Genomic DNA, 14,967 nt, shown 5'->3' with positions numbered 1-14,967 from the left:
GTTCACCGAACCACAATCATACTATCTCTCTACCATTCCACTCCCGAATAGAGCGCTGAAAAACGAACATCTAAACCTTTCTGTTCGAGCTCTGATTTCTCTTATTTTATTTTGATGATCATTCCTACCTATGCAGGTTGGGCTCAACAAAATATTTTCGCATTCGGAAGAGAAAGTTGGTGACTGAAATTTCGTAAATAGATCTCGCCGCGACGAAAAACGTCTTTGCTTTAATGACTTCCATCCCAACTCGCGTATCATGTCTGCCACACTCTCTCCCCTATTACGTGATAATACAAAACGAGTTGCCCTTTTTTGCACCCTTTCGATGTCCTCCGTCAATACCACCTGGTAAGGATCCCACACCGCGCAGCAATATTCTAACAGAGGATGAAAGAGTGTAGTGTAAGCTGTCTCTTTAGTGGACTTGTTGCATCTTCTAAGTGTCCTGCCAATGAAACGCAGCCCTTGGCTCGCCTTCCCCACAATATTATCTATGTGGTCTTTCCAACTGAAGTTGTTCGTAATTTTAACACCCAGGTACTTAGTTGATTGACAGCCTTGAGAATTGTACTATTTATCGAGTAATCGAATTCCAACGGATTTCTTTTGGAACTCATGTGGATCACCTCACACTTTTCGTTATTTTGCGTCAACTGCCACCTGCCACACCATACAGCAATCTTTTCTGAATCGCTTTGCAACTGATACTGGTCTTCGGATGGCCTTACTAGACGGTAAATTACAGCATCATGTGCGAACAACCTAAGAGAACTGCTCGGATTGTCACCCAGGTCATTTATATAGATCAGGAACAGCAGAGGTCCCAGGACGCTTCCCTGGGGAACACCTGATATCACTTCAGTTTTACTCGATGATTGGCCGTCTATTACTACGAACTGCGACCTTCCTGACAGGAAATCACAAATCCAGTCGCACAACTGAGACGATAGCCCATAGGCCCGCAGCATGATTAGAAGTCGCTTGTGAGGAACGGTGTCAAAAGCTTTCCGGAAATCTAGAAATACGGAATAAACTTGAGATCCCCTGTCGATAGCGGCCATTACTTCGTGCGAATTAAGAGCTAGCTGCGTTGCACAAGAACGATGTTTTCTGAAACCATGCTGATTACGTATCAATAGATCGTTCAAATGGTTCAAATGACTCTGAGCACTATGGGACTTAGCATCTGAGGTCATGAGTCCCCTAGAACTTAGAACTACTTAAACCTAACTAACCTAAGGACATCACACACATCCATGCCCGAGGCAGGATTCGAACCTGCGACCGTAGCAGTCTCGCGGTTCCGGAGTGAGCGCCTAGAACCGTTCGGCCATCGCGGCCGGCAGTTGATCGTTCCCTTCGAGGTGATTCATAATGTTTGAATACAGTATATGCTTTAAAACCCTACTGCAAACCGATGTCAATGATATAGGTCTGTAGTTCGATGGATTACTCCTACTACCCTTCTTAAACACTGGTGCGACCTGCGCAATTTTCCAATCTGTAGGTACAGATCTATCTGTGAGCGAGCGGTTGTATATGATTGCTAAGTAGGGAGCTATTGTATCAGCGTAATCTGTAAGGAACCTAATCGGTATACAGTCTGGACCTGAAGACTTGCCCATATCAAGCGATTTGAGTTGCTTCGCAACCCCTAAGGTATCTACTTCAAAGAAACTCATGCTAGCAGCTGTTCGTGTTTCAAATTCTGGAATATTCCATTCGTCTTCCCTGGTGAAGGAATTTCGGAAGACAGCGTTCAATAACTCCGCTTTAGCGGCACAGTCGTCGGTAACTGTACCATCGGCACTGCGCAGCGAAGCTATTGACTGCGTCTTGCCGCTTGTGTACTTTACATACGACCAGAATTTCTTCGGATTTTCTACCAACCTAATACGAGAGCAACGTCTACGTCGGGAAACGTACATTCGTAGCTCATTCGCTCACTTTCCCTAGGCATATTTTCAGTTACAAATAATATCTGCAACGTTTTAGAAGGGCCAAGACAAAGCTGCACCTGAGAGCGACGTATCTCGACACCTCGCTCCTGCACACCGGGCGCGGCTACGCACAGTGCGTGTGGTCACCGTGCAGTGTGTAGGCGCCGCTAACGCTTACCGTCGCAGTCCTGCGGCTTGGCTGGCGGTGCGGTCGCCGACATGCTGCGTTCGCGCGCGCTAACTGCCTCCTGCGTTGCCAGCGTCCTGACGCGCCTGCCCCACGTGGCTTCGCTGCCGCCTGCATTTATCCGCTCGGCCGAGTGAGTGCACCTCGTGCGGCTGCGGTGACGCAGCAGGTGCAGAATCTCCTCTGAAATAGCACCGAGGGCCCTCTGAGCCTCACTACTTTAACCGACATAAGCGTTAAAACAACGTTCTGTCACTCCACGAAACACTGCTGAAACATTCGGAACCCGGCCCAAGACTTAAGTACAGTCCCATAACAGGGAAGATGAGGCCACCACCTCCACTACGATTGCTGACTTAAAAGAGCCGATAAAAAATTCGGCTATGCTTTAGGCCTCCGGAGGTTCCACTCAAGTACTCTTTGGGAAAACACCGCCGTCTTATTACACTGCGTGACAAAAAAGGTGAAGCACCCAAATGTGGAGGAGGAAACGAAGTGAAACTTTACAGGTTCAAAGATTCCTTTAGTGAAGAGGAAAGGCCGCAGGACCTGATGGGATACCAGTTCGATTTTACACAGAGTACGCGAAGGAACTTGCTCCCCTTCTTGCAGCGGTGTACCGTAGGTCTCTAGAAGAGCGTAGCGTTCCAAAGGATTGGAAAAGGGCACAGGTCATCCCCGTTTTCAAGAAGGGACGTCGAACAGATTTGCAGAACTAAAGACCTATATCTCTAACGTCGATCAGTTGTAGAATTTTGGAACGCGTATTATGTTCGAGTATAATGACTTTTCTGGAGACTAGAAATCTACTCTGTAGGAATCAGAATGGGTTTCGAAAAAGACGGTCGTGTGAAACCCAGCTCGCGCTATTCGTCCACGAGACTCAGAGGGCCATAGGCACGGGTTCACAGGTAGATGCCGTGTTTCTTGGCTTCCGCAAGGCGTTCGATACAGTTCGCCAAGTCATTTAATGAACAAAATAAGAGCATATGGACTATCAGACCAATTGTGTGATTGGATTGAGGAGTTCCTAGATAACAGAACGCAGCATGTCATTCTCAATGGAGAGAAGTCTTCCGAAGTAAGAGTGATTGCAGATGTGCCGCAGGGGAGTGCCATAGGACCGTTGCTATTCACAATATACATAAATGACCTTGTGGATGACATCGGAAGTTCACTGAGGCTTTTTGCGGGTGATGCTGTGGTATATCGAGAGGTTGTAACAATGGAAAATTGTACTGAAATGCAGGAGGATCTGCAGCGAATTGACGCATGGTGCAGGGAATGGCAATTGAATCTCAATGTAGACAAGTGTAATGTGCTGCGAATACATAGAAAGATACATCCCTTATCATTTAGCTACAAAATAGCAGGTCAGCAACTGGAAGCAGTTAATTCCATAAATTATCTGGGAGTACGCATTAGGAGTGATTTAAAATGGAATGATCATATAAAGTTGATTGTTGGTAAAGCAGATACCAGACTGAGATTCATTGGAAGAATCCTAAGGCAACGTAATCCGAAAACAAAGGAAGTAGGTTACAGTACGCATGTTCGCCCACTGCTTGAATATTGCTCACCAGTGTGCGATCCGTACCAGATAGATAGAAGAGATAGAGAAGATCCAACGGAGAGCAGCGCGCTTCGTTACAGGATCATTTAGTAATCGCGAAAGCGTTACGGAGATGATAGATAAACTCCAGTGGAAGACTCTGCAGGAGAGACGCTCAGTAGCTCGGTACGGGCTTTTCTTGAAGTTTCGAGAACATACCTTCACCGAGGAGTCAAGCAGTATATTGTTCCCTCCTACGTATATCTCGCGAAGAGACCATGAGGATAAAATCAGAGAGATTAGATCCCACACAGAAGCATACCGACAATCCTTCTTTCCACGAACAATACGAGACTGGAATAGAAGCGAGAACCGATAGAGGTACTCAAGGTACCCTCCGCCACACACCGTCAGGTGGCTTGCGGAGTATGGATGTAGATGTAGATGTAGATTACAAAATCGAGTCACATTTACAAAGAACTTGATAGTACGAGTCAAGTTATCAGTTTGAATTCCACTACCCTGTGGCCTGGATACACACACGATTCGCATGGGAAGCTTATCATAAAGCCGTTGCATCCTCTCCTGAGCAAGCTGGCCCACAACTATTGTAACTCTCCCTCGGTATCCTGGATATTGGCGCAAGGGGGGAGTTGACGTCCTAGGTGGCCCCACAGATGTGCGAATCTCGCTGGCCATGGGAATGGGCGCGCAAACAGTTCAGAGACACACGCCATGTTGTAGACATTGTCCTGTTGAAAAGTGACACCACGGTACTGTCACGCCGTCAGAGTTCCCTCAGTCACTTAAATGATTCAAATGGCTCTGAGCACTATGGGACTTAACATCTGAGGTCATCAGTCCCCTAGACTTAGAACTACTTAAACCTAACTAACCTAAGGACATCACACACATCCATGCCCGAGGCAGGATTCGAACCAGCGACCGTAGCAGCAGCGCGATTCCGGACTGAAGTGTCTAGAACCGCTCGGCCACAACGGCCGGCCCCTCGGTCACTACCAGTCGCGACTTGAAGTCGTACCTGATACCTCTCCACGCCATGACGGCAGGAGTAGTCAAAACATTGGAAGAATGCGACCTCTCCCGCCACCATTATATTCGGCAATGATGGTCATTCGGGGTGGTACGGAAGCACTATTCATCAGTGAACACAAATCGTTGTCATTCATTAAAAGTCAATGCTACCCAGTCATGACACCATTCCCAATGCAGCCTGTTTGGGTTGTGCTGTTAACGGCAGCCTACACATGGGACTGTTATCCCCCAGCCCGACTATTATTAGTCTCTGAACAATGTTCCAGGGTGACAGGAGCTGATGTGAACGGGTTTCAATGTCCTTTGTGCACAGAACAGTGATTATTCCTTGGACTTTATCGACCAGTAACTTGACGACGACTATGTCTACCCTCACGTTCCCGAGCAGTACAACAATGGGCAACTGTCACATTCGAAATGGAGACCAACACTGAGGTTCCTTTCAAACTCTGTCAAGTGCTGATAACGCTATCCCACACGGTTACGCGACACCTTCGTGTCCTTCAAAGTGATCACCCTTCATATGACGCTGTTCACGTCCCTTATAAACACCTAGTAACAACACTGAACACGAAAACACTAAAGCACTCTGGTGATTATTCTACCTGTCACAGAGAATAGCTTCTGTACGTATATGTGTAAGAAGTTACATTGACACCCGGCCATGACTTCTGAGCGCTTCACATTTTTTGTCAGACAATGTATATTATTCATTGCATTGAAAGTTTTACTCTCTCGTGTTTTGTCCTTTATGGACAACGAAGATCTCTTCCACCGAAATCATATGGATGCCGCAACAGAGATCTTAGAAACTCAAGTTGCTCCGTTCGTCCATGAGATACAGAGGGCCGTAGATACAGGCACGCAAGTTGATGCTTTTTCCTTGACTTCGGAATACAATGGATACTGTTCGCTTAATGAACTTCAGAGTATAGGACCATATGTAGTCGTGCTTGACCAGGCAACAGCGTCAGATCTAAAAATAACAGCATAAGCTTCGCTATGGAGACAGGGCCCTGACTGTTAATGAACTACAATATATAAAAACGATCTGTTGAATAACGTTGCAAGCTCCCTGAGGATGTTGGCAGATGGTACTACCGTCTATAAAAAATATGATTTGCAAAGGATCGACTCTTGGTGCAGGGAATGCAGTTAACTCTTGGAGTAAATGAAAGTAACGTACTGAGTAGAAACACGAGGAAAGCCCCAATAGTGTGCAAATACACTATTGACAGTAAATCATGAAAAAGAGTCCTAAATGTAAAATAACAGGGAGCAACCGTCCAGAGCGACCAAAAATGGAAAGCCCACTCAGATTTAGTCGTAGGAAAAGCAAATGGCAGATTGATTGGAAGAGTCCTGAAGAAACTCGTGCAAGAATGCGGTGGCTTATGAAACACTCTTTCGACCTATTCTTGAGTACTATTCGTCAATTTTGGAAGCTTATCTCGCAGGGTTAATAGATTAGATCCAAAGAGGAGCGACGAGGTTATCACACGTTTCTTTAGTAAGCACGATAGCGATACAGAAACGCTCAACAGAAGAGTTGGCATAACGGAGAGATTTGCTGTTGAAATTCCGAGAGTTAATTTTCAATCAAGAGTCGGCTTTTCTAAGAGAGAGGGAAAAAAGACACATCACGAAGGAATTATCCGAATGTGTTGTAAATCGGTAGATGTGATCTACATGTACAAACAAACAAATGATTGCAATTTCAGAAAGAAACTGGATGATTTATTCAAGAGAAAGAACTTCACAAGATGAGGAAGGCAATGACGCGTTCGTCCACTTCTGGCCCTTATATAAGCAGTTATTCGGTTTGGCACTGATTGATAGTTGTTGCATTTGCTACCGAAGGATATAGTACCAAATTCTGTCCAATTGGCGCGATAGGTCGACAAAATCCCGAGCCGGTTGGACAGACCTGCCCATAATGCTCAAACGTTCCCAATTGGTGAGAGATCCGGTGACCCTGAGGGCCAATGTAGGGTTGGGCAAGCACGAAGACATGAAGTAGACACTCTCGCCGTGTTCGAACGGGCGTTATTTTGCTGAAGTTTAAGCCCAGGATGGATTGCCATGAAGGGCCACAAAACTGAGCGTAGAATATCATCTCCGTACCGCTGTGCTGTAAGGGTGAAACGGATGACAACCAAAGGGATCCTGCTATTAAAAAAAAATTTAAAAAAGGAACTCCAGGTCATCTCACCTTGTTGTTGGGCCGGGTGGTGGATGAGTGTCAGGTTGGTATCCCACCACTGCCCAGGGCGTCTCCAGGCGCGTCTTCGCTGATAATCGAATATCTGTTCAAAGGCACTGAAGACACTTCTATTTCAGTCAAAGGGATTCCAGGCCGAATGTGCCCGACACCAATTTAAACCGGCTCATTGGTGTACGGGGTCAGCTCAGCTCCCTCTCTGTGCACCGCCTATGACTTGTGGTCACTGAAGCTCCCGTTGCATTTCGTATCGGTGATAATGCAGAATCCGGACTTCTGTCGTCTTTCTAGGTCGACTGCTTCCTTCTTGACGCTGTGTTTGCCATGGTTCGCCCATTCCGGTCAACATCGTCGAATAATGGCATTGCTCCTATTCAAATGTCGAGCTATTCACCGATTACTCCAACCGGCTTCTTTGGGCCCAGCTACACATCGTCTCTGAAATGATGACATCTGTGTGCATTGTTCATGCGCCTGTCTGCGAGGCATTGTTATTGCATAATTGAGTTCATGGAATGCAATTCGGCACTTGCCAGAAACTAAATCACGCAAATTTGCATATGCAGATGACCTGGCCATCGCATATCAGAGTAAAAACTACAACGATCTCGACGAAACACTGAATGCAGATCTTGAAGTCTTGAACACCTATTACTCCAAGTGGCACCTACTTCCCAACCCCACCAAAACAACCAGCACCATAATGCACCTCAACAACAGAGAGACACACAGAAAATTACAGATCTCTTCGAATGGCCAAAGCATAAGACATGAGGATAAGCCTAAATATTTGGGAGTGAAACTAGACCGGACCCTAACGTACAGCTCACGACTCGAAGACACAAAGCAAAAACTAAAATCCCGCAATGCTATCCTTTCGAAACTGGCTGGAACAACATGGGGATGTGGAGCGAGCACTTTGAGAACTTCAGCACTAGCCCTTGTCTACAGTGTAGCTGAATACTGTTCACCAGTCTGGAGGAGAAGTGCACACGTATCTAAAGTGGATGTCCAGCTGAGGAAGACAATGTGAATAATCTCGGTAACACTCAGGGCCACCCCCTGTGCATGGCTTCCTGTACTAGCGAACATAGAGCCTCCAGAAATCAGGCGATCACAGCTAGCCCTAAAAACCTACAGGAAAATTATAGACAACCCGGACCTCCCTATCCACCAAGATCTGACACCGACAAACAGGCTTAAATCCAGAAGAACTACAAGCCTTTGAGCCGAGAACGGCCTGGAACGAAGTGTGGTCGGCAAGTGAATTTAAGAACAAAAATTTAGTACACGATCCGAAAAAGAAGATTGATGGCTTCAACCTACCAAGAAGAGTGTGGACAGCTCCAAACCGGGTCAGAACGAGTGTTGGGAGATGTAAACACCTGATGAACAAGTGGGGCCTGGCAGACAGCGCTGTATGTGAGTGCAGTGAAATACAGACAATGGACCATCTACTGGTGTGCAAAGTGTATGGCTATGGTGGTGAACTCATGGACATACATAGACTCAGCCATAGAGTGGCTCAAAAACATATCTAATATAGTGTAGAATTATATTGTTTTCTTTTTTAGTATATAGTGATAAGAATATTGTAAATTATGCCTCTGTGATGCCGAACGAGTAAGTAAGTAAGTAAGTAATTCGCGAAGACGCCATGCGCTTCCCAGCTACGCGGTGAAACTGCACTGCACTGCCACAAATTCATCCAACGGCCGCCAAAGTTTACAGTTTCGTATTTTCCGACGATACCTTTATGAATATGACATTGTGACCAATTTGCATTTTTAATGTTTTCCTTTTTCTATCTCAAAAAAGTCAAAGCAGTCGGGGAATGAGCGTAGGGGAGCAGATCCAGGGATCTGTATCGCGTACTAGGCAAGGTCCTTGTGGATGTGGTTTGCCATTGCCTTCCTCTGTTGTGTTGTTGCAGTTTCAAGTGTGTGTCTGTGTCGTGTGGATGACAATGGTGAGTGGTTGTACACTGTAGTGTTCGTATTTCTGTGGATAAAGGGGAGGGATAGGGGAATCTGGTGTCAGTACATGGCCTTCTTTTCTCGAACTGTTGGTCAGGAACTTTGCTCCACCACGTTTCCTCCACACAGGCGTGTTTTGGCGACTGAAGCAGGGCTCCTCCCACCTATATGTCGCTAAATGATCATGACTGGGAAATAGGAGCAATTATTACTGATGCTGAAGGACAGTCCTTCTTTCCGTGTGCTATCTTGAAACGGACAGGAAAGGAAGAAAAAAATGTTCAAATGTGTGTGAAATCTTATGGGACTTAACTGCTAATGTCATCAGTCCCTACGCTTACACACTACTTAACCTAAATTATCCTACGGACAAACACACACACCCATGCCCGAGGGAGGACTCGAACCTCCACCGGGACCAGCCGCACAGTCCCAGGAAAGGGCGAAATGATATTAGTATCAGAAATACCCACCACCACACAACACAAATTGGCTTGACGAGTACAGATGCAGATGTAGCAAGACGTTATTACCCTCGAAATTTCAAACATTTGTACGATGCCGAGCCAGCATCAATACATTCCCTCTACCTTGCCCGAAAACATCTTGCAAATCATCACGCACGCAATTTTAAATCATTTGCACTTCCCCCATTCCTCTTCGTGTTGTCTTAAAGCGGTGATCAAATATTTTCTCCACATGCCCGTTAAAGATGTAATTACCACCATTTCTCATAAGAGGGTAACTATGTTACGTTGACAAAGTACGCGGTGATGATACACTCGGTAGCAGATAGTTCGAATCCCACTGGTAGAAAAATTTTTCATACTATGTATATGTGCTGAACTACCTTCCAGATCTCTCTGTAGTGTCTCAGGGAGTGAAAGCATGTGAGAAAGATGATGATAAGACGAATGTCGAATGAGATCTTTAGGCCTGACGGTGCTGCTTCAGAAGAGTGCTGGTACACACCCTCCGCTCCCTCTCATCTTCATCATTAACAGCACACATACGAGACTGCACTCCACAAGCAGTCAACACACTCAACGACAACACTAAAGACCGAACTAGGCAACGACCCATCTGAGAGTATTATTTCGTCTGCACTTCGAGCATTAGGCATTTGCCTGCTGCGGAACCCATCTTTCCCTGACCATCAACTGTTCGCATTAAAGCCAACTTCATAACCTAACCTGCTTGGTCCATTCCTGTCTCACATTCTACAGCTCCATACAAGCAATCAACCTCTTCTCTATCAAATCATCCTTCAGTGCTGCAGTCGTCATATTCATGTTCCTCATTTATTGAATTCCGGTTTTCTTATAAAATACCAGCGGTTCAAAGCAGTTTTTAGTGGCGTTTAAGATTACCATCTTTCCAGCACGTTCAAAATCAAGCTAAGCCGCGCAGTCTTGAAGGCAACTATGCGGTGGAGAAACAAAGTTCAAATCCTCATCCAGCCATCCATATACATACAGCTACTTTATGTGGTTTCTTGCAGATTAGGCAAATGGCGGGAAGACGCTTGAGTAAAGGGGGGGGGGGGGTGTACTACGACCGATTTCCGATTTGCTGTATCATCCTTCTCCAGCCGATCATCTCTTACGTCCTTCACGCCACATTGACATTTCTAGGTTACTGGTTTTAAACATGTAAACACATAATAAATTTTGCGAAATATTTCAAATTTATTTTTGTATTTCTTCTCTCCTGTAGTTATGGGATTCGCCTCTCTGTTTCATTATTGGGCAGCATTTATTTATTGATTTTTAAAACTATAGACAGCTGACATAGAAGACGAAAGTCTTATGCGTCATGAGTCTGTGAATCGAAGAACTTCGATCTGCTTGTTATCATATTTTAACTGTTTTTCTATCATGTTTTCTGAGCCGTATGTCACAGACCCGCGCGGCATTGGCTCTGAGCACTATGCGACTTAACCTCTGATGTCATCAGTCGCCTAGAACTTAGAACTAATTAAACCTAACTAACCTAAGGACATCACACACATCCATGCCCGAGGCAGGATTCGAACCTGCTACCGTAGCCGTCTCTCGTTTCCAGACTGTAGCGCCTAGAACCGCACGGCCACTCCGGCCGGCCCCGCGCGGCATTAGTGTAAACGAGAGTGTGAAAGAGCCTAAGAAGCACATTCTGGTTCGTCAGTCTACCACAACGAAGGTCGTTAATCCGACAGGGGGCGTCGACAAACGCCTAGCCCAGATTCTCCAGATCTGAAGACTGAAACAAACGTTTCGCTCAGTATTATCTTCCTGAATCCGACGAAGATTTGTGCGGATGGCTCCAAGACCATCGACAGCGATTAAGTGGGATGTGCAATATACAACCCTGCAGAAAATTATCATTTCCTATTTCTCTACCTAAGGAGACAACAATATATTACGTGGGAGCCATTGCAGTTGAGAAACAGTAAAACACAGTAGATCTTGCAGACGAGGCAGTGCTGTGATGTTAACAGATTCCCTAAGTGTACTAAACAGCCTTAAAAAACTAAAATGGATCAAAAGTATGTCGTCTAAAATTATAATTATTATGAAAGAAGTCGTTACAAATGAGCGAGAGGAACAGTAACAATTTCTTGTGGATTCCAGGGCACAGTGCTACCTTTCATAATGAAATAGCAGACAGCTTAGCGAAGCGAGCATGCTAAATAACACATTTCCTTATCAAGAAATGCTGAGATTAATTAATGAAAAAGCGAGGAACGACTGGCAGACGAAATGGGATTCGTTCCTGATGTCAAAAGGAGTAAATACGGCTAGCTGTACCCTAAAATGGTGTTAGCCCCCCTTGGTTTACTGATTGAAATAGGAGCAGACGATTCATAATAACGATGACGCGCACGCGCTTAAATAATGGCAAATTCCCAAACCACTTGTTCCGAATAGGATTGAAGGAATCTCCATTATGTGATTTATGCAGTGATGAAGGAGATGTGAATCATCTACTGTTCTCGTGTACCAGATACAGGAGACAACAAAAACCCTTTATCAGAGTGTCGGTTGGTGCAAAGGTTCCTCTTCCAACGTAGGCTGCTGCGTTGCTATCGACCCAAAAGAGGGCACTGTTTTTAAATGTGATGTCAACCTCGTAAATATATGTGACGTGACTACAGAGGTTGTTCTCGAAGATATGCAAATATTTTAAAGGAGCAAAGATTATTATACAAGTAAATTTGTTTACTTTCCATTAAGAATGTAGAAACGTTTATGTCATTGTTGGCAACCGTTAGTGAATTGTTTCAGTCGTTTCCTAACCTTGAATTGAGTTAGTTTTCTGTATTGTTCAGTGAAAGAACATAATAACTACAGTGTATTTAAGTGAAACCACATAGTAACTGTTGTAGTTTGTAGATTATTTATGAAATAGGGATGCCTTTCAAATTTACGAAAGAGGAATACGCCGATATAGTGTATATTTTATGAGGACAAAGTCAATACACGCGAGGCATTACTTGCTCGCATTATGACTGCAATAGACGAAATTAAGAACAATCCTGTGAAACTGAAACGAGCAACAAAATATATTCATACACGTGCAGCTAAATGCATTGAACTCGGTGGAGACATTTTTGGACAATTATTGTGTACACTATACAACTTCCTTAACAATGAGCTTTGTTTTTTTCGGTTAAACATGAATTCACGTGTGCTATGGTATTAATAACAGCAGATTATCTGACACACTCGTACAGTTTCATTAAACGTTAATATTATCATTTTTCCAAAATTCAATTCTCTACAACTTCTGTTGAAAACTTTGTGCAATTATCTGGAATTTAAAAAACAAATTGGGCCAAGTAGTTAATAAATTAAAAATTTTACGAAATTACGTCTTTGCTTCTCTGGATGTTCTGGAAAAACTACTGCAGATACACGTCCGGGACATGTTTTACTAGATTCACCAGTTCAATAACAAAAAAAAAAAAAATGGAAATCGTGCTTTACTTTGAACACGTACAGTTTTGCGATATCTTCATATTAGCGAAGTTGCTAAATTTCAGGCAATATCTTTTATTAGCCGTAATTCCGTAACTAAGCATTTGCAGTCCTATGTTTACTTGAGCTTTTTTTCTTTAGTTTTATTTGTAGAATAACATATTAAAATATTTGCATAGCTTCGTGAATCGCCCTGTACAGTATAGAGCTAGACACAGCGTGTACATCATGTGTGGATTTTTGTATGCTATATTTCGTTTTTTTTACTATTGTGGCATAATCACATTATGAGTAGTTTATAGTGGTGGCATGTATCAATCATTTATTCACACCCTAAATATTTTTGTAAAAAATAAAATAAACGCCTAGCCCATCTCCCTGTCTCGAACCACAGCGAGCTGCGCGTTAAACGGCACAGCAGGTCCCGCCTTCAGTGGGCGCCCAGGCAATGAAATTACAAGACAGAAAAAACAACAATATTCTCCAGCTAGAGACCTAATTTTTGCAAGAATGATAAGTAAACGGGATTTTTTTGAACCCAGCAATACTGGTAGCAGTAGTAACTGTAATACTTCGCTGAGTTTTTAACCGTGGAGTCTTTATTATACATATAACGTGAAGTACAGTTAGAAATATAATTGTAGACGGAAAATACAGCCTATTGAAGAAATCTAGTTGACAGCTTATAATTTGTAAATAAACAAATCTTTAAGCACAGTTTCTTAGACTTACCGGATATTTTTTCTTTAAACACTTAACAATCGTCATGATTGGTACGCTGTGTCATTATAAGATGGTTATTTTATCTGTTGCACAATGTTGTACAATAAACTGAAACCTCTTACGTCACGTGGGTTACATACCATTCACAATTTGAACTGCAGTGTTAATCTCATTGCCACTTACTTGTGAGTTAACGTAAGTTTCGTTGATAAAGTGTTAATTTTATGATAATGGGTCAACATCAGAAACATATTAACAATCTGGATCGTTGCCAACTTTCGCGTTGCTAGGCAAGCTCGCTCCGCGTCAGCGGTAAACTGCAGCATGTTGTTCGCGGCGCCTCACGCTGAGCTAATTGTCGCGGGGGCACAAAGTTACGAGTTCCCTGATAGCGGTGTGAAAATTTGTTGCAGGCCTTCCCACAACACACGCATTGAACACAATGATATGTTATTAACTAGAATCAATGACATTTCGTCGAAGTCTTTCAGCGAAAGAAAAGAGCAGGTCTCGTAAGTCTTGCCTGGCTGTTAAAAGGATTGTTATTGTGTTCACACGAAGTTAATTGTTTTGAGGTCACCAATCTTTCCACAGCTTTTATGTTGTCTCTCTTTATCTATCCACATTCAACACCCTATATAACATGCTTTGCATGTCAGTAAGGAGGGGCCCGTGGTCTAGGGGTAGCGTCTTTGATTCATAATCAATACGTCTTCGGTCCCGGGTTCGATCCCCGCCACTGCCTAAATTTTGATAAATAATCAGCATTGGCGGCCGAAGACTTCCGGCATAAGAAGTCAGCCTCATTCTGCCAACGGCCCTGTCAAAGAGGGCGGAGGAGCGGATATAGGTTCAGGGCACTCTCTTGTCCTAGGGGTGGGAAATTGCCCCTAAAGGCGGAAGAATCACCAATGATCAACGACATGAGGATGCAGAAGGCAATGGAAACCACTGCATTAAAAACACGTAACGTGTATCCACAGGACATGTGGTCTGTAATTGAAGAAGTGTCATGATGATCTGTCCATTGGCAAAAGATTCCGGAATAGTCCCCCATTCGGATCTCCGGGAGGGGACTGCCAAGGGGGAGGTTACCATGAGAAAAAGATTGAGTAATCAACGAAAGGATAACGTTCTACGAGTCGGGGCGTGGAATGTCGGAAGCTTGACGTGGTAGGGAAACTAGAAAATCTGAAAAGGGAAGTGCAAAGGCTCAATCTAGATATAGTAGGGGTCAGTGAAGTGAAGTGGAAGGAAGACAAGGATTTCTGGTCAGATGAGTATCGGGTAATATCAACAGCAGCAGAAAATGGCATAACAGGTGTAGGATTCGTTATGAATAGGAAGGTA

General features: G+C 44.1%; 1 protein-coding gene across 1 annotated transcript in view; it reads right to left on the bottom strand.

Moving 5' to 3' along the window:
• Positions 1 to 10,141, bottom strand: part of LOC124789053 (sialin-like) — a 93,384-nt gene extending 83,243 nt beyond the window's left edge. The window contains exons 1-2 of the mRNA XM_047256344.1: positions 10,129 to 10,141; positions 2,122 to 2,313 (exon numbers count right to left, since the gene is read on the bottom strand). Of these exons, the coding sequence (XP_047112300.1) occupies positions 2,122 to 2,313; positions 10,129 to 10,141 (205 nt within the window). The remainder of the gene's footprint in view (positions 1 to 2,121; positions 2,314 to 10,128) is intronic.
• Positions 10,142 to 14,967: the final 4,826 nt, after the last annotated feature.

The sequence above is a fragment of the Schistocerca piceifrons genome, chromosome 3, assembly GCF_021461385.2.
Source record: "Schistocerca piceifrons isolate TAMUIC-IGC-003096 chromosome 3, iqSchPice1.1, whole genome shotgun sequence".
In the NCBI taxonomy this organism is placed as follows: domain Eukaryota; kingdom Metazoa; phylum Arthropoda; class Insecta; order Orthoptera; family Acrididae; genus Schistocerca; species Schistocerca piceifrons.
The sequence above is the reverse complement of the archived record's forward strand: the minus strand, read 5'-3'. Positions and strand labels throughout refer to the sequence as shown.